The following is a 21,602-nucleotide window of genomic DNA, read 5'->3' as shown; positions in this document are numbered from 1 at the left end:
ATATTAGCTATAATAAAACTCTGTTGCTGTTTCTCTCTCTGGGAAATGAGGGAAAAGGGACAACCTATATATTTAACATAACTTAAATAAGACTACAAATACCGCAAAATATAATCACTACTCTATGACCAAGCTGTGCATATTTGTATCAGTATAAATTTCCCTCATACTGGAGGTCACTCAATAATATTATTGTAATACATAAATTTGGGTCCAGGGTCCTCCCCCTGTCCCTTGAGATCTCACAAATCCTATAATGCTTATTAAATGAAAAGCTGACAGTACTAGTACACTTTTCTACTATTCCTATCTTAATTTTTTTTAATGGTAGTAACTTCAGGGCTGAGACTTTTTATTTCATTGCTATGAGGTTAATGAAAAAAACTCATTTAAATACTTTTGACATTAATGTCTCCAATTCTAATCCCTCCTCTCCTTGTCTATAGCTTACCACTCCAACAGGAAAATTCTGGATCCCACCACCTGCCAACCATTTTATTTAATTGCTTGATTCTGGTTTATATTACTAAAGGTATGGAATTGTTCATTGTGCCTCTGTGTGGAAACAACATCATCCAGAGTACACACAACTAGAGAATATGTGAAGTTCCTTTTGCCTTTAGTCTTACAGGTGGATATGCATTTCAGTTAACTAAGCCAATACCTTTCCCTCCCATCATCTTTCATTGAGGTTGTTTTATACATTCCTAATACAATTAGTCTTCTGTGTCAGTCTGCAGACCAACCCAGGATTCTTCAATCTCCTAAATGATTTGTCTTTAATTTATATTAAGGTTCACTCTTCTGCTATAAGCTTTTATGGTTTTTAATAATTGTGCAGTGTGCTTTTTTTATGTTTCTTATTTTCTATATACATAACATCCTACAAAAATTTTACCACTATTCTTTGGACAATCATACACATTTCCAAAGTGTTCCTCAATTTTAATAAACAGAATACCAAGCCTACATGTTTACAGGCTTATCTCCATGCACATACCACTTTTTTCACAATCTTCAAGAGATTCATTTCAGAAAACACCACTTCCATTTTACTAACCATCATTTTACTGCTTTCATTGCCACTTTGACCTTCCTATAACTGGGATGATGTGAATTTCTTTATTCAGCTCATTTCTAACCATAAGGATTTTTAAACAAAGTCAGTCTAACCTATTGAACAATACTAGTTCACTGCAGGTAAACAGTTTAAAATAATAAATAAGAGTACCAGTAGATCCAATACCAACATGCAGGGCACTAGAATACACACTAAAAACATAAAAAAGGTAAGAGCATACAGGCTCTATAACCTGGATGCATGTGCTAATCCAAACTAAAACCTCTGAATATACCTGGAATTAAACTATTACAATTAACTTAGACCAGACTATACAAGATCTTATATTTCCTAAATATTTATTATTTGTCACTTATGTTTCATGTATGCATATTTTAACACAAAAAGCAAAGCCCAACATTCAGTTTCTAGATCAGCATTTAGAAACTACGACTCCACCCTAATAGCTAATAAAAAGCTAAACAAACTGAAAAATCAATTTTCTGGGCCTGCTGGTGCACACTTAGAATCCCAGCAACTCAGGAGGATGAGGCAGGATCCTGTCTCAAAATAAAAATGACTGGGGACATAGTATAGTAGGGCACCCCTGGCTACAATCCTCAGTATCACCCCCCCCAAAAAAAAAAAATCTCTTCTTAGGTCCATCAGAGAAGGTAACACTATAGGGCAAATCACTGTTCCCAAAACATGGGAGATAAATGAGTGGACACGAAGAATCACAATTTACCAAAGCAGACACCCAATGGCAGAAACCTCCACAACAACCAGAACGGAGGCAGAAAAATCTAAACTGATATTTATGACTGCTGGAGTATTAGTATGAACAAATCTGAAAGCTTTCTGAAACTCCAGAAAGAACCAGTCATGGGAGGAAGGGGAGAGGCCATGTGTGTTTTTACCTCCAGGAGTTCAACCAGATCCTCATAATGAAGATTAGAAAAAAAGTCCCCAAAGCCTCTAGCAAAAGGAAAGGAAATTAACCATTTTTAAATATGCCACAGTACTCTGTTCTTAAGTTAATCTAATTTACCAGAGCCTAACTGACCTGGGGGAAGGAAAATATCCAACTCGGCCCACTCAAGACTTCCACATGTAGAAAGAGAAACAACTAACTCCATTCCTCTCTAACTGTCCTGTCCCACCAAGGGTGAAAAACGCTAAGAAGCACTTGTGAAGCTTGTAATCCAGGCCACAGGCCCCTAAAAGACTAATGTAGTCACAGCACTATAGAAGGCTTTCCCTCCCTCTATACCTTATCACTATTACTAAAGGCCGATCTACCACATTTCCTTTTACTAGGTATATCATATTTAGCTTTCAACAAAATATTACAAGGTTAATGGCCAAAAAAAACAGTTCGCAGAGACAGAGCAAGCAACAGACCCAGATTCAGATATGGCAGGAACATTGTAATGAGCAGACCAGGAATTTCAAACAAATACAATTAATATGCTAAGAATTCTACTGGAAAAAAAAAAAAGAAAACATGCTAAAACAGATGAATAATGTAAGGAGGAGAGATGAAAATTCTAAGCAAAAAAATCAAAAAGAAATACTAAAGATCAAAAACACTGAACAGAAATGAACAATGTCTTTGATGGACTCATTAATAGACTGGCCTTGGCTGAGGAAAACAAAATCTCTGATCTTGAGAAAACATCAATAGAAACTTCCAAAACTGCAAAGAAAATAGAAAAAAAATGACTGGAAAAGGTGGGGGGGGCAGAACATCTAAAAATAGTGGAACAACTGCTAATGATATAAAATGCCTATAATGGGAATACCAAAAGAAAGATATTTTAAGCAATAATGCCTTCAAATTTCCCCAAAATTAATATCAGATACCAAATCACAAATCCAAAAAGCCCAAAACATCTAACATAAAAGCAAAACAAAACAAAAACAAAAAACACCTTCATTCTGGCATAATACAAAGTTCAGAAAATCAAAGAAATAGAAAATAAAGAAAACTCTTAAGCCAGAAGACAACAAAAAAACACCTTACCTATACCAGTGCAAAAGTAAGAATTATACCCATCTTCTCCTCAGAAACCATGCAAGAAACAAGAAAGTAAAGTACTTAAAGAGAAAAAATAAAAATCACAACTGCCAATCCAATTAGGTACTCCACAAAATTATCCTTCAAAGGTGAAGAAGAAAGATAAAGGTTTTCCCAGAAAAATACTGAGGGAATTTTTTGCTAGACCTGCCTTGTAAGATATCTTAAAAGTAGTTCTTCAGAAAGAAGGAAAATCATATGGGTAAGAAACAGGATCCATAAAAGAGAAAGTAACTATTAGAGAGGGAATAAGTGAAGGTAAAATAAAAACTTTTTTATTCTTTTTTTTTTTTTAATATTTATTTATTTATTTTTTTAGTTCTCGGCAGACACAACATCTTTGTTTGTATGTGGTGCTGAGGATCGAACCCGGGCCGCACCCATGCCAGGCGAGCACGCTACCGCTTGAGCCACATCCCCAGCCCCATCTTTTTTATTCTTAATTGAGCTAACAGATAAGTTTCTTCAAAATAATAATAAAATAATGTATTAATGATCATAGCTTATGTGTAGATTGAAGGGAGAAATTAGAAATATTTTGTTCCATTCAATTTTGCTACGAACCCAAACTGCTCTTCAAAAAGTCATAAAAAAATAAAAACAAGGGCTGGGGTTGTAGCTCAGTAGTAGAGCACTTGCCTAGCACATGTGGGACACTGGGTTTGATCCTCAGCACCACATAAAAATAAAATAAAATAAAGGTATGTGCCCATCTACAGCTAAAAATGTGTTGTTGTTTTTTTAAATTCTGGTGCTCTTTCTTTAAAAAAAAATTAAAAATTAAAAAATAGTCATTTATCTTATTTTGAAACAAGAAAAGGCAAAGCCCTTTTTGCTTCAGTTTGCTATTCTGTAAAACATGGAACTCATTTTTAGTGGTCAATAAAACTGGTACCAAATTCTCATTCTGCACATTTCCCCAAGGGTAGCTAAATTATGTAAACAAGGAAAGGAATAAAAAACAGCCTTGAGAAAAAGAGATAAACATTATGCCTAAAACATAACAAATATGTAGGTGTCTTCAGTTTGTTCAACTGGGCAGTAGGATGGGGGTGTTTGCTTGGTTCCTCTCCAGAGCAGATACACTATATTTCTCATCAGTATTTAGTCTAGGGTCTGTTTTTATGAGACTAACCTTTCTCCAGGGAAAGTAAAAAAGACAACAGGCCCAAGACAGGCACTCATGGCACTCAAGGATATACCACTAAAATTCATGTAGGAATAGTAGAAACTATTGAGCCTTTCAGAGGACATTACACAGACAATGTGGAGAACTATGAACCTATTTCACCTATTTCTACTTTGCAAACCTAAACCCATTATTCAGCATGAGCAGAGAGGGAAAACCCTGGAGAGAGGAAAGAAAACATAAACTGAGCAGTTGTGGGTGAAAACAGAAATGTCCTCCAGCTTACAGTGTCGGTTATGATTATCTGATGACTTCATTTAAGCCAGAACATACAAGCTGAATTAATAATATTTAAACAATGTCAAGTAAATAAAAATTTGTATCCCTGGGAGCAAGTGCAGTGTCAGACAAGACCAGCATACTCGGCCCTCAAGTACTTGTAATCTAGACATGAGGAACAAATATACCTTTAAAAATTCAACAGACTACTAGTCGAGGTACTGAAATAAAAGTTCACACTATGAATCATAAAGAGATTGTGTAGCCTAGAAAAAGTCCAAATAAAGTTTTATCCAGGAGTTTTAAAAACTCCCCGCAAACTTTATCATTTTTCACATCAGTGTACTATAGAGGTAATTTTAAAACAAAATTGAATCCTTTTGAGATTTTTGTCATTTTCAAAATAATTCTACAGCTTCAAAATTTCCGGAAATTCTATAGCTAGGGTACAGCTGCCAGTGGAAAGCATCACGAGGGCAATAAACATCAAACGAATCAAGTTATATGTGAAATGGAGAAGTGAGGGAAGATTATCTGGAAAACTAAAACATATAATGGAAGACTAAAACAGCCTATAGCAGCCTATTAAGCTATGTAAAAGAATTTGAGGCTGATATGTGAAAGACAACTGCTAAAAGCTTAAATGACATACCTAAGGTGTTATATTCAATAAAAATCAGACTTTTAAAACAGTTAAGACCTAAAAAAGAAAGAATATAGCCAGTATGAGAAAGATGTACACTTTCAGTCTAAACACTAGACACTAGAAAGGAGAATATCACGTCAGCAGAATAGACACTTCAGAGTTCAGGGGGAAGGAAAAAAAAAAAAAACATTCGCAAGTTGGGTGCTGTGGTGCACACCTATACTCCCAGGGGCTTGGGTGGCTGAGGCAGGAGGATGGAGGGTTTAAAGCTAGCCTCAGCAAAAGCAAGGTGTTAAGCAACTCAGTGAGACCCTGTCTCTAAATAAAAAATACAAAAATAGGGCTAAGGATGTGGCTCAGTGACCCAGTGCCCCTGAGTTCAATCCCCAATACCAAAAAAAAAAAAAAAAAAAACCTAGGATATTCTATCATTAAAATGAAGAACCTGACAGACTTGAAAACTAGCTCCTTCACTGATTTAAAAATTAGACTGTGAGATAAGCTCCCTGACTACTCATTTTATTTTGAACTCTTCCTAAAAATAAAAATTGGTATGCACAGATTAAGGAGTGAATTTGGTTGGTTGTTTTCATAATTAACCTACCTTAGAAATCTATAAATGCCTAAGAGTATTTCAACAACAATATTGCTAGGCTGAACTATTTGAGTAATACATTCTGCAAGAGCTCATGTCAGCAACCTATTTAAAAGCCAATTTTAGGTATGCTTTGGGAACAAAATATAAATATTTCCCTTGGATTCTCAAAAGCCAGACTATAGGCTAATGTAGGAGAAATATCTCTTCATCAACAATTTTTTTTAATATTTATTTTTTAGTTTTCGGTGGACAAAACATCTTTGTATGTGATGCTGAGGATCAAACCTGGGCCGCACGCATGCCAGGCGAGCATGCTACCTCTTGAGCCACATCCCCAGCGCCTCTTCATCAACAATTATTACTAATTCCCCAATTATGTATTCTATTTGGCCCCTAATTTACTTTGTCCTCAATAGGTTCTATTCTGGCTTTGAATTGAGAAGATAAACATATTTAGTTAATAGTGAAGAATTACACATGTGCTCACAGGTCCACTTTGCAATTATACGCACATCTGTTATTAATGAAAAATCATGAAAACCAGCACCAGGTTGTTATAAGCTATTCACTAGTATCCATATGAAGGTAATTTTATTGCTGTGTCTGGCCTGATATTCATTTGTAACGCTTCTGGAAAATAATTTTTAAATGCAGTGAAGGGTAGAAGATAGGCTCTACTTCAACTGGGAGGGGATTAAAACAAGCAAACGTTAAGTTTTCAAGCATCAAAATTTCTCATGCCAAGAAAGAAAAAATATCTCAAACTGACACAAATTTATTATATTACAAAACATGTAATTTCTGTAATTAGGTAAAGATAAAAAAAATTTCCAAAATTTTCACAAGTCCCTAATTTGTTATCTGTACTCAATCAGAATTCGGTTTCCTATAATGAAAATATTCAGAAATATTCAGTTTCAATTAAATAAATAACTCTAGACTGAAGGGATAAATTTCCACCCTCTATAAGATGTAATTACACACAAGGGTGGCTAATTACAATATTTAGAATTGAGCTATAAAAACTAAGTTAACCAGATCTATACTGGCATATACTCCCTGACATTACTTAAATAATCCTACATATAATTAAAAGATGTCATTAATATACATGTAAGAATATCAAGCCCAACAATCCCATATATGTATCCCTAATAAAAACAGGCAACATTACAAGACCAGCCTGGGCAACACCCAAGACCTATCTCCAACACAAACAAAAAAGAGCCCCTAGTTAAAAAAACATTTCAAACATATAAGTTAGAATTTTATTTCTGGTAACTTAGTAACAAAATAACCAGAACCACACTCTACCCACTTTTACAAAACACTTAGAACTACTACTGTTTAACTTTTTTATCTTATTTATATATATACACAAAATAAAATATATAACACTTCTTTCACTGTAAAGCTGGGAAATGATCAAGAAAGTAAAAAGCAGTACATGATGGGCATGCTCATGCTGCAATCCTGTAGGATTTTCTGGTCTCAGACACTGAAAAACTTCTGTTTCAGTGGCAAAGCAGGAAAGAAGATTAGGCTTTGGAACAGGAGAATATGTGTGCTAGGAGTAAGATTCCTATATAGGGATGCATGCCTATAATCCCAGATACTCAGGAGGCTGAGGCAGGAGAATAGCAAGTTCAAAGTCAGCCTGGGCAATATATTTAACAAGGCCCCGTCTCAAAATAAAAATTTAAAAAGGGAGTTGGGCTTGGGGATGTACATCAGGGGCAAAGCACTTGCCAAGCATATGCAAGACCCTGGATCCCTGAGTTCATTCCCCAGTATAGCAAGGGTGTTTGCAGCAGTGGCAAAGAAGAGGAAGAAAATTCCTGAACGAAAAGCACACACTGGGCTGGGATTGCGGCTCAGCAGTGGAGTGCTCGCCTAGCACGTGCAAGGCCCTAGGTTCGATCCTCAGCACCACATAAAAATAAATAAATTAAATAAAGGTGTTGTGTTCAACCACAACTAAAAAATAAACATTACACACACACAAACTCCTAGGGAACAACAGAATAAAAAGTTTTACCCAGGAAGCAAGGAAGTTTTTCTGTCTTGGCCTAGTCTCTTAAAAGGTGAGACTTTGTAAATCACAAGGTTGCCCTCGGACAGGTTTAGACTCTGAATTTATTTTATCTGTATAGTACAAGAACTCCCAACTCCAAAAATATTCAGTGATTTCTGCTTGAACAGGGTAATGATAACACGAATATGCTCATTTGTCAAAATTCAAACTTCATATTTAAGATCTGTGCATTTTAATGTGTATGTATTATACTTCAATTTTAAGATAAAAAATTTAAATGGTCACTGCAAACACCTCTAGGGTACTTGGCAAAAGCAAACCAAAACCTTTCTGCAGAAATGTTCCCCCGCTGAAGCCACTCAGGATTCTCACAGACAAACCCTCTAGAGATCAGTTCACAAAAATATGACATATTCAAGGAAACATTTCACCATGAGCAGGAATCAACAAAAAACAGAAGTGGACTTTTTTTTTTTGGTGGTGCTGGGGACTGAACCCAGGGCCTTGTACATGCGAGGTAAACACTCTACCAACTGAGCTATATCCCCAGCCTGAGAAGTGGACTTCTAAGAACCTCAGACAACTAAACAATCTGATAGAGATCATAAATATTTTAAAAAGGATTAAAAACACACAAAAAAAGGAATAAAACATAATAGATAGGACCAAGACTTCATCAAAACCTAATAAAATAATATAAAAAAGATCCTCAGTGCATGCTGAAACAATGAACAGATAAGTGGTTGGTTAATGAGGAACTAGATACTGGCAAAGCACAAAAGGATCATCTCCAAATAAATGGAAGAACAGAAAAAGAAAAGCTAACCTTCATAAAAAGATATAACTTTCACCATCTGAAGCAATCCTGACATCACTACAAATAAAGTAATATTTTATGTACTTTCTCATGGAATGAATACAAAGTACTCAGTAGAACCTATGATAATTATGCCAAAATGTTGAATCTATCTTTTATCAAGTCTGTAAAATTCAACTTTACAATAAACACAATCAATAAGACTAAGTCAAACAGTACAAAAATCTGTTAGAAATTTTTAAAATCAGACATTCTATAGGACAAAAGGCCTTGTCTTTTCGATAAGTCAACAGGGAGAGGGAAAAGCGGGGAAGGAGAAGACCAAATATTCTAGTGAAACTTAAGAAGCATAACAAAATGCAATTTTGTGAACCTGGATTGGATCCTCATTCAAACTATTTTAAAATTTTTCTTTTTAATGGCTGGGTGCAGTGGTACATAATGGTAATCCCAGCTATTTGAGATGAGCCAGGAGGCTCACAAGTTCCAGGCCAGCGTGAGCAACTAATTTAAGACCCTGTCTCAAATTTTAAAAAATAAAGGTGGGGTGGTGGTGGCTTGGGATATAGCTCAGTGGTAGAGCACCCCTGAAGTCAATCCCTGCTATAGGATGGAGATGGGGGACCTAAAATGCTTTCTGGATTACTGTAGATATCTGAATGAGGACAGAACAACTTATAATATTAAAGATTTTCTCAAATGAAGTGTGTAAAAGATAATGGTATTATAATTATAGTGGTTAAAAAAAAGGTCTTAATTTGTTATAGATGCAAAATGAAGTATTTATAAATAATATGCCTAAATGCCTGAAAGTCTATACTAATAATATTAGAAAAATATTTTTTCTTCTCTTACCCAGTTAACACCACACAGAACACATCTGACAGCAGATTTTGGGGTGGACAGGATTTCCACATACCAAGCAATTCAATACCAGTTAGGTGTCCTATAATTAACCGAAACAGAACCAGATCCCACAGAGTAAGGGCTCAGTCTCACAAGACTGCCTCTGCTTCAGATGCCAATCAAAAGTTCCAAGCTTTCATCTGTGCTTCTAAGCAGTCAGCAGCCATTAACTGGAGGGTCCCACATGATCTCAGGTTCCACAATGTACTAGCAGAGTGTACATATTTTACTAATTTACTATAAAGGTTATTACAAAAGATACAAAGGAAGAGCCAAATGGAAAAGAGACATTGGGCAAGATATGGGAGGATCCCAAGCACAGCTGCTTCTGACTTTATGGAGTTGGGGTCCACCACCCTCCCTGTACATGAATGTGTTTTGGGATTTTTATGGAGGTTTCATCACATAGGCATAATCAATTATTAATACAACTCCAGGTCCTTAACTCTTTCCAGAGAAGAGGGGATAGTGTCGAAAGTCCCAAGCTTCTAATCATAGCTTCATCTTTCTGGTGACCAGCCCCATCCAGGAGTCCATCAAGTGCTGCCTCATAGAACAAGACACTTCTATCAACTAGGAAATTCCAAGGCATTAGGAGACATATGCTGGGCACTAGGGTCCAAGAAGACCAAATATTAGATCAGAAAATGTACCTAGCACTGCTATTGCTTGGGAAATTAACAAAAAAGTTTTAGGAGCTATGCCAGGAACAGGGAACAATGACCAAATATATTTTCATAACACATTAATATAAATAATTAGATAAATATATGGGAGAGATAAGACAGCTCATCCCCTTGTGATAGAATCCTACCCAACAATGAATATAGAAGGAGCAATCTAACTAGGAAAAAAAAAAAATCACCATTTGGCAAACACCACTATAATAATTACTACAAGCAAAACCCATCAAGGAATGCTAAAATTAGTGGATTAAAAATAGGATGTGAAACAGGAAAATTACACAGCCTCAAATATTTCAAGGTGAAAAACAGCAACTGCAAAAGAAAATCTGGCAGATACCATCGTATGCAAGGGATCAATTTAGCATCCATATCATGTACTTGCTGATATGACAGCTTGAGAGGGGCACAGTATCACACTTACGTATTCCAAAGTGTAAGATTTTCGTCAAAAAATGTATAATTTTAATCATTAGAAACAAAATTGAGGGGCTGGGGTTGTGGCTCAGTGATAGAAGGCTCGCCTCGCATGTGTGAGGTCTTAGGTTTGATCCTCAGCACCACATAAAAATAAATAAATAAAATAAAGGAATTGTATCCAACTACAACTAAAAATTAAATATTTTTTTAAAAAGAAACAAAATTGAGGGAAATTCTATAAATGACTGGCTACTAATCTCCAAATACAAAACTTTCCAATTTATGAACAACAAAGAAACATCCCAGATTAGAAAACACTAAGAAGATAATAACTCCATGGATTCTGTATCTGTGGATTCAAGTAACTATGGCTAAAAAACAGGAAAAAAAATCCATCTGCAAAAGTGGGCTTAAAGATGTGAGACATAGAAAATTAGACAATATATTTGAAAATCAGTAATTTGAGACAAGGAATGAATATCATTGGTATAAACAATTAAAAACTAGACAAGGTAGGGGGCTGGGGTTGTAGCTCAGTGATAGAGCCCTTGCCTAGCACACTGAGGCACTGAGTTTGATCCTCAACACCACATAAAAATAAATCAATAAATAAAGGCATTGTGTCCATCTCCAACTAAAAAAAAAAAAAAAAAAGATTTTTTTAAACTAGACAAGGTTAAGATGTTTTGAGGAAGTAGAAAAGCCCTATACTAACATCTGAGAAGATCTAAATATACTCATGTGTTTGTTCCATTTTCTATGGCCTTGATTCATATCCCAGAAGCTGCTCAAGCTAAACAGGTAATCCAGATTTTGTGACAAGTTTGGAGGTGTTCCTAACACACTACTCTTTAATTTTTAGTAAAAAATTTTAATAAAATTTTTTTTTAAACCCCAATCATATGAATCTATACAATTTTTCTAAAATTAATTGGCTACATTTTTCATTCTTTATTTTTAAAAAATATATACTTTTACATTCTGATTTTTTTTTCAGTTTACATCAAAGAAAAAAGAAAAAAAGGGTTTAAAATATTAGGATGGGGTAACTCTAAAAAAAGGGGGGGGGGGGGGGGCCCAGTGTGAAAACATATTGCAGTAAGGACAGAAGAATCTAAAATTAAAAAAAAGAAATCAGTTCTATAGAAACACAATTCTGATGGTAACATACCTAAATTACTGGCTTCAACATGTAACTGTAAAATAAAAATTTTAATGAGATATTGAAAGTATTTCCCTAAAATGTCTCACTTTAAAAAATTAATGTCAAAAGTGAAAGAAGCTTGTGCTTATGGGCAAGGCCATGATTCAATCCCCACCACAAAAACAAACAAAACTAAAAAGAACCCATCATTTTAGAAATGAGGTAATTGAGGTTCAAACAAAGAAAGAAAGAAATACCATGCTGGTAAATAACAAAAGCTAGGTACAACATAAAACAAGCTCCAATGAGTACATTTTTATAAATTATGATTTTGATAACTTGTTGAAAAAAGGCTAAACATTGTTATAAAATAACATTATTATAATAAAGGTCTTACTGATTGGAATTCACCAGGGACAATGCTGAAATTTACATTGCTTAGAAAATACTTTCTCCCCTACTAAGGAAAACTAAGAGGTTTATATATTATATTATATTATATTATATTATATTATAATAAACATAAAGTTCAGTCACTCAAAAAAGTATTTTTTAAACACCTATTATGTGACAGGAAATATTTTAGTCATCTGAGATGCATGAGTATAGAAAGTACTTTTAAACATAGGAGGGGCCACAATTGTAGCTCACTGGTAGAGCACCTGAGGTGTGAGGCACTGGGCTCAACTTGGGGGGTGGGGGGGGGAATTGTGTCCATCTACAAATAAAAAATTTTATTAAATACAGGATATGATAATGTATAAAATTGATAAGGAAATTATAAACTATAATTTTCCTATTGAGCTAGATCTGCAAAGTATTTTTAAAGCAGAATTTTTTTTTTGGGGGGGGGGGGGGCGTCTGGGGATTGAACCCAGGGCCTTGTGCATGCAAGGCAAGCACTCTACTAACTGAGCTATATCTCCAACCCTAAAGCAGAATTTTTAATATTATTAATATTATACTGTCTTAACTTATTAAAAAAATCTAAAATTACTTGGAATATGAAAGGCTCCTCAACAAACAATAAATCCTTAGAACAACATACAAATCTGTACCTGGAATAGGTTCTCAACATCACCAAAATAAGTACAATAACTGTAGAATCAGATTGATTTATAATTAAGGAGCAGTCACACAGGAATTACCTCTACTCACTATAACATAAGAACACTGCTTCTTATAACTATGGTTATCCCCTTTCTGAAACAACTTTTGTACACATATTTTCTTGTTCCTTAGTCTGAACTCTACACTGCCAGTCACTATTGGGGGGGGGGGGGGGGGGGGGCGGGGAACCTCAGACTAATAGTGCCCAAATTTAGAGAGAAATAAAAATCTTCCTTCAGTCTATGCTAAATGGACTGATTACACAAAGAACTCCATACATCCAAAAGCACATAGATGTCCGCACTAGTTCCCAGGGCTCAAACAATACCAGTCATTCTAATAGCTTTCCTTTTACATAAGCTGATGAGAGAGAGGACTCAGCTCTTCTGAACCTCATAACCTAGGATCCTTTGGAACGCTAAGGTCTACATTTTTTCCTCAGCACTGTTTTTCACATACTTTGAAAGGCAAACTTCATATTTCCCCTAAAAAATAAATCTGGAAACTACCTCTTCTGTTTGACAAGTGGTGTACTCCATCTTTAATACTTGCACTAAAACTACAAATGTTATACAAATCTAAGATTAACAATGAAAGACTATTTGATTGAATGTACTTTTAAATGCATGAGTTCAAATATAATTTCAAACACACTCCCCACCATGCTAATTATCAAAAGTCTACCATTTGGCTGAATTCTATTTGTTTTCAGTTGTGTTTTTTTTTTTTTTTTTTTAAGATAATCATGATTCAAAATAACTTCTCAAAATTAAAAGAACTTTTGAGAAAAACAGTTGGGGGGGTAAATTTACCTTTCACTAGACAAGTTAATCACAGATATCAAAAATAATAAAGAGGGGAAGGAAGAATAGTAGAATGAATCTGACATTATTACCCATGAACATATATGACTACCCAACCATTGTGATTCTACATCATATACAACCAGAAGAACGAGAAGTTATACTCCATTTATGTATGATGTATCAAAATGCATTCTACGCCAGGCACAGTGGTGCAAACCTTAATCCCAGTAGCTCAAGAGGCTGAAGCAGAACAATCACGAGTTCAAAGCCAGCCTCAGCAAAAAGTGAGGTTCTAAGCAACTCAGTATGACCTGTCTCTAAATAAAATACAAAACAAAAAAGGGGCTGGGGTTGTGGCTTGGTGGTCGAATGCCCCTGAATTCAATCGAGTGCCCCTGGTACCCAAAGAAAGAAAAGAAAAAGAAATGCATTTTACTATCATGTATAACTAATTAGAATAAAATAAGAATAATAATTTCACTGGATGTTTTTATCAAACTTTTAGGTCTCAGAGGAAAAAATATTCTTCACTGAATTTATTTAGAAACAATAACACTATTTGTATAAATGAACTACTTCAGGGGGTGGGTACTGGGGATCACACCCAGGGGCACTTTACCACTGAGCTACATCCCCAACCCTTTTTTAATATTTTATTTTTATATTTTTAATTGCAGTTGAACACAACACCTTTATTTTACTTATTTATTTTTATGTGGCACTGAGGATCAAACCCAGAGCCCCGCACATGTTAGGCAAGCGCTTTACCATTGAGCCACAACCCCAGCCCCATCCCCAACCCTTTTTAATTGTTTATTTTGTGACACGGTGTCACTATAGTGCTTAGACCCTCCTTATGTTGCTGAGGCTGGTCTTGAACTTGTGATCCTCCAGTCTCAGCCTCCCAAGTTGCTGGTACTACAGGCATGTGCCACCATGCCCAACTGCAGTACATTATTGACTCTTTCAGTAATATATCAGAGCTGAGTCTTTGAAATCTCATTCAATACTGAGAAGGAACATGGATTTATTAAAGCCTCTAATAATATGGTAAACTTCATTTCTTTTTGGTTTTGGTACTGGGGATTGAACCCAGGGGCACTCTAGCACTGAGCTACAACATAGACCTTTTTATTTTGAGAGAGGGTCTCATTAAATTGCTGAGGTTGACCACGAATTTGCAATCCTCCTGCCCTGGGCTCAAGAGTCACTGGGATTATAAGCATATGCTTTTGTACCTGGTGGCAAACTTATTTTCTAAGCCACTTATCAGACCAGTAGTAAAGCTCATTTATTTTAGCAAATAAAATGATAATGATCAATTTATTCACAAAATTATTAAAATCCTGAATATTCAAAATAAATTTATATAATATTATATATACATATATAGTGCATATGTGTGTGTGTGTGTGTATATATATATATAGAGAGAGAGAGAGAGAGAGTAAATGATATGTACTATCACGTACTTATAACCCCTTATGGAAATGATCAAGATGCTATCCAGAATTACAGGAATCAGGCCTGCAAGGCATGGGCTGTAGTAGGTCTTCTAATTCCTTTAACTTCCTTCCCTTCTGCACACACATACAACATAATGCAAACAAACATGCTTTAAAGAAGAAAAAGTCGCATCAGGCACAGTGGTGCATGCCTGTAATCCCAGAAGCTCAAGAGGCTGAGCAGGAAGATTGAAAATTGAAGGCCAGCCTCAACAATTTGATGAGATCCTGTCTCAAAATAAAAAAGGCTGAGGATGTAGCTCGGTGGTTAAGTGTCCCTATTTCAATCCCTGGTACCACAAAAAAAAAAAAGAAGAAAAACTTGTCTCCTCCAAGTTTTCTGTCCTTAAATATACAGTAAATCTTAAAGATATACCCACCTCTTCCCAATCAGAGTACAAAATACAGAAGTCTGAACACATTAACCATATAACAGATATATGGGTGAATTTCGATCATCATCTGTACAGTGATAATACTGAATTAATCAAGAAAGAAAAAAAAGGTACTATTTGTCTTTTCACCAAAGTACTCTTTTCTGACCACTAAAAGCACCAAATCTTACTGTGTTCTACAAAGAAATAACCTCAGAAATATTTCAACACTCCCTTAGACTTACAAACTCTGTTAGCACAACACAAATTACATTTCTCAAAAATATCTTGGGGCTGGGGTTATAGCTCAGCGGTAGAGTGCTTGTCTCGCACATGTGAGGTGCTGGGTTCAATCCTCAGCATCACATAAAAAAAAATAAATAAATAAATATATTTTTAAAATCTAAAAAGTTCTCAATAACCAAATTCTTTGATCACAACCTCTGAGAATGTCCAACCCTCTTGCTACTACCTCAGCCATTACAATACTTTCTGGTGCTCTTTTTTTTTTTTTTTTAACATGGTAAAAATATACAATTTTTATTCATCAGATATACATCAACAAAGCTGGAAGTAAAACATTGGAACAGACAAAATGTAAACTTATGGTTCATATTTATGCTGTACTCCAAGAAGAGTCATTGAGGTTCAATTAAATATCAAATTTCAAAAGTATCTGTTGAATATGATTTTTATTTGTAGTTTAAAATTAAGTTGGATGCAGTTGTATGTGCCTGTTGTTCCATCCACTAATGAGGATGAGGCAGGAGCATTACTTGAATACAGAAGACCAGTGTAGGCACCATAAGGAGACCCCATCTTGGCAGTCTCGGTTACTGTCATCTACGCTGGATTCCTATATACACCTACATTCAGGAATTGTTCAAACAGATTACTTTCCCCAGATCAGGTGGTACTTCCTTGCCTCTGTGGTGTTGGGGTGGAAATAGGTGTGTGGGGGGGGGTGGAAATAGGTGTGTGTGTGGGGGGGGGGGTAATGGAGGCTGCAGGTGGGTGGGGGTTGGCACAGGCATCCAGAACTCCCAGGTCTTTTCTGGTGCTTTAAGAGCACTATCTGACTTCAACATGTGCCCCTTAAATTCCTCTTTAAAATATATATCTATCTGTGCTTTCTCAAACATCTAACCCTAAAATTTCACTGTAATACTGCCATGTTATCTTATCCTTTATAATCAAAGGAATTTTTTCATTTTCCAACATAATGGCATCATCTTCAACCTTCATCACCAAATCAGGGCAGAAATAAAATAAAGGAACACATACAACCCTTCCTTTCATTTTCTCTGAGTTCTACGTGAGTACATAAAATTGATACACTCTCTTCTATAAATGAGTTTTAAAGTATTCCAACACACTTAAGTTTAAAAAAAAGTATTAAGGACTGGGATTGTGGCTCAATGGTAGAGTGCTCGCCTAGTATGCATGAGGCACTGGGTTTGATCCTCAGCACCACATAAATATAAAATAAAGATATTATATCCACCTAAAACTAAAACACAAATATTCTTTTTTTAAAAAAAGTATTAAAATAGTTATTTTATTACCCTATACACATGTATGATTACACTACTTGTGTGATTGTGCACCATGTACAGCCAGAAGAAGGAGAAACTGGTGCTCCATTTGTGTACAAAGTGTCAAAATGCATTATACTGTCATGTATAACTAATTAGAAAAAAATTTAAAAAAAAAACAGTTATTCACAGATTATCTTTGGACTTTAACCAAACATTAACAGGTCATTTCAAGTTCCAAGTTAAAATCATTACCTATTCTTAGTCATGACAAGAATGGCATGACAATATTTTCAAAAAAAGAAATATCAACTGCCAGGCGCAGTGGTACACACCTGTAATCCCAGCAGCTAGCAAGGTTGAGACAGGAGGATCATGAGTTCAAAGCCAGCCTCAGCAAAAGTGAGGTACTAAGCAACTCAGTGAGACCCTGTCTCTAAATAAAATACAGACAGGGCTGGGGATGTGGCTCAGTGATTTATTGTCTCTGAGTACAGTCCCTGGTACCCCCCGCCCCAAAAAAGAAACAAAAAATATCAAGGAATGGTGTACAGTAAAACTGAGGCATAGTAACAGAGAAGCACTGAAGAAATACAGTTCACATTTTGTAATGGGTTTATCCAGTTTTAAATTTCCTGTCTCTGTAGAAAATAAACCTTTACTGCAAATATACATGTACTGACTGGGATGAGTTATTCAATAACTAAATGTTTTAATTCAACACTGATATATTAAATGGTATTTCAGGGCTGGGATTGTAGCTCAGTGGCAGAGTTTGCCTAGCATGTGAGAGGCCCTGTGTTCAATTCTTAGCACCACATAAAATTAAATAAAGATATTTTGTCAATCTACAACTAAAAAATTTTTTTAAATAGTGTTTCAAGTTTAATATAAAAGATTAGTATTACAAAATATTATGACTATATAATTGTTAAATAAAGTTATAAAATCTGTAAATTTTTTTAATCTCATCTTGAAGTATCAAATACAAGTCTTGTTAAGCCACCATTCCTTCCTCTCCCTTCTAATTATCCTCTCATAATTACAAAAAGTAAATGCAGAAGAAAAGCAAGAACTATAAACATGGCTATTTCGTAATACTTTTATGCTGTTAGAAGCATAAATGTATTTACAGAACATCTTTTTTTTAAAGAGAGAGAGAAGAGACCGAAAAGAGAGAAAGAGAGAGAGAGAGAATTTTTTAATATTTATTTTTCAGTTTTCGGTGGACACAACATCTTTATTTTATTTTTATGTGGTGCTGAGGATCGAACCCAGCGCCCCATGCATGCCAGGCAACGCGTTACCTTTGAGCCACATCCCCAGACCCCAGACATCTTACTCTAAGTATATAGCTTCCCATGTTCAAGACTACTTAAACCGAGTATAGCAGCACAATCCTGTAATCCCAGCAATTCGGGAGGCTGATGATGCAAGGAGGATTGCAATTTTGAGCCTGGCCTCAGTAGCTTAGTGAGACCCTATCTCAAAACAAAATATACTTTTTAAAATGAACTGAAAGCTCTCTCTCTCTCTGCTTCCTGGTTTAAGCCTCTTTGGGGTTTGTATGCAACCATAGGTTTTCACAAATCTTGCCTGAAATATTTCAACATGACCCCTGCGCTATGTATGTCTTGTCCAGTCACCACAGCCCTCTGAACTGCCCTGAAGCTGAATATCCTTAACTGTCCATGCCCCACCTGACAGAGAACAAGCACTTCAGGTCACTTCCCCTCCCACAACTTTACCCTCTCTCAGCAAGAAGCAACTTGGAGATGTTGTCACCCACTTTTCCAAAGAAACGGAATTAGACATTGGCAGTGGAGAAATATAACAGAGGTCCACTTCATGTTTTGAATGTAGCCCTTGCTGCTCTGCCACTATGACTTTTTTTTTTTAATATTTTTTAGTTGTCAATGGATTGATTATTTATTTATTTATATGCATTGCTGAGGATCAAACCCAGGGCCTCACGCAAGCCAGGCAGGCAATCTACCACTGAGCTACAACTCCAGCCCATTGTGACTTGATCTTGATGTCTCCCTCCCCCTCCCTAATCTTGGGGAAATCGGATTACCTTTTTTCCCCATCCTAGGCAGTTATCTGTTCTTGAGCACATCAACCACAGAAACAAAGTAATTCAGACTTCGGGTATGGCACTAGAAGATTTCAGAAATTACTATCTCCCAAATTAACAAATAAATTACAATTCTGGAGAGAACAGGTGGAATGTAGCCTTTAAACCACCGCTTTGAAGAACCCCTGTTCCCCTGTTGGGCAGAATCACAGTCTCTGGGACAGGAGTCCCCCAAGTTTCTCCTTTGCTAGCAGAGCAATAAAACTTCTTTGTCCTTTTTCTTTAAAAAAAAAAAAAAAAAAAGGAAAAGAGAAAACAAGAAAGACTACACTGGGGAAAACCTAAAGATTCTCAACTTCCTATTTTATCTTTCTTTTCATTTGGCATTGAGGGGTATGTGAGAGGAGAAACCAGGAAAAAGAGATACAATGAATGACCTTTGAACAATATACAAAAACTTACCCACTTGAAGGATCTAAGGCAATAGCTCTGGGTTGATCCAACTCTTGCCAAAATAAAACTTTTCGTAAAGATCCATCTAAATTAGAAACTTCAATCCGATTAGTTTCAGAATCTGTCCAGTATAATTTTTCTCCAAGCCAATCACATGCCAGCCCATCAGGGGACAATAATCCAGAAACAACAACATTCTGTACACTCTCAGTTTTATTAAATTCTGTTCGTTTAATGGCTTCTTCGCTGACATCACTCCAGTAGATCAAGCCATGACCAAACACAAAGTCCACCGCAGCTGCATCCTCCAAACCTCCAACTACAATTGTAGCATTCTCTTTGCCATTTGTAGCATCAACCAATCGCAAGTCCCGTCTGTTTGCATAAAGCAACAAAGGGGCCGCTGGAACAAAATGAGACAAACATGTAAGTAAAAAGGGAAGAAAACATATTGGTTCTTATAAACTAGGTTTCAAATCAGCATTAGTGGCAATTACCGTAAAAAATTTAGAAAGGGTAAACAGACAAGGGCAATACCTAAAATCCTTTCATGCAAATTTTATTTTTACATCACTTTAAAACCAAAACAACAAGGTGAAATCAATTCTACTAGAATAGTCTTTTTTTTTTTTTAAGGAAACAGTCTGTGAGATAAAATTTAAAAGCTTAGCCATACCAAAAATAAGTAAGGATACTGTGCTACTGAAACACTGATGGGAATATAAAACGGTACAGCCACTTTGGAAAACAGTTGGTAATTTCTTAAACTACCAACTTTCCTTAAATACACAACCTGCCATATGATCCAGCCATCATATACCTAGGTTTTAACTCAAAGAGATAAAAATATATATCATACAAAGACCTGTATATAAATGTTCTTAGCAATTTATTTGTAACCTAAACTGGAATATGATCAACAAATTAATGAATGAACAAACTGTAATATATCATAGAATAAAAAGTAATGTACACGTACATCAAAAATGAATTAGTCTCGGGCTGGGGTTGTGGCTCAGCGGTAGAGCTCTCGCCTAGCATGTGCGAGACCCTGGGTTTGATCCTTAGCACCACATAACAATAAATAAAGGTATTGTGTCCAACTACGACTAAAAAATAGATATTTTAAAAAAAATGAATTAGTCTCAAAATAACAGAGAGAAGCCAGATCAAAAAAAAGTATATTTTAGACAGGCTCAGTGGTGCACACAGTGGCTCAGGAGGCTGAGGCAGGAGGATCACGAGTTCAAAGCTAGCCTCAGCAACTTACTAAAGGTATACTGAGTTCAGTGAGACCCTGTTTCTAGATGAAATCTTTTTTTTAATATTTTTATTAGTTATTGATAGACCTTTATTTATTTGTTTGTTTATATGTGGTGCTCAGAATTAAACCTAGTGCCTCACACATGCTAGGCAAGTGCTCTACCACTGAGCCACAACCCTAGCTGGATAAAATATTTTTTTATAAAAGGGGATAGGGATGTGGCTCAGTGGTTAAGCACCCTCTACGTTCAATCCCTGGTTCAAAAAGAAAAGTATAGTTTATGTGACTCCAATTTATATAAAATCCTAGAAAATACAAACCAATCTATTATAACAGAAAGCCAATCATTGAATGTCTTAAGGTGAGATGAGGAGAAGAGTTGGAAAAGAATGAAAGGTAGGAATTATAAAAGAGCATGAGAAAATTTTTGTGGGTGATGACTTGTTATCTCTATTATTATGATAGTTCCAGAGATGTATACATGTTAAACTTATTAAATTTTGCTTGTCTGAAGCCAGTGCTATGTGGTTGCCCCTGAGTTTCCATGGTTATTTCTTCATGAGTCAAGAGCAGAACAGTGACACCTCAGACCTCTTTGTGGTAGAAGGGGGGCCACCCACCCACCTGCTCACCTGCAGACTGACCCCTTCACTGCTCCTAAGTGACCCCTACCCCCTCCCA

At 35.8% G+C, this 21,602-nt stretch overlaps 1 protein-coding gene across 3 annotated transcripts in view; it reads right to left on the bottom strand.

Moving 5' to 3' along the window:
• The window catches only part of Lrp6 (LDL receptor related protein 6), a 190,762-nt gene that overhangs the window by 153,635 nt on the left and 15,525 nt on the right, over positions 1 to 21,602 (bottom strand). For all 3 annotated transcript variants that reach the window (XM_071610133.1, XM_027955944.2, XM_071610134.1), the window contains exon 2: positions 19,667 to 20,060. In XM_071610133.1, coding sequence (XP_071466234.1) covers positions 19,667 to 20,060 — 394 coding nt within the window. The remainder of the gene's footprint in view (positions 1 to 19,666; positions 20,061 to 21,602) is intronic.

This window comes from Marmota flaviventris, chromosome 3 (assembly GCF_047511675.1).
Source record: "Marmota flaviventris isolate mMarFla1 chromosome 3, mMarFla1.hap1, whole genome shotgun sequence".
In the NCBI taxonomy this organism is placed as follows: Eukaryota; Metazoa; Chordata; class Mammalia; order Rodentia; family Sciuridae; genus Marmota; species Marmota flaviventris.
This window is presented reverse-complemented; position numbering and strand designations above follow the sequence as displayed.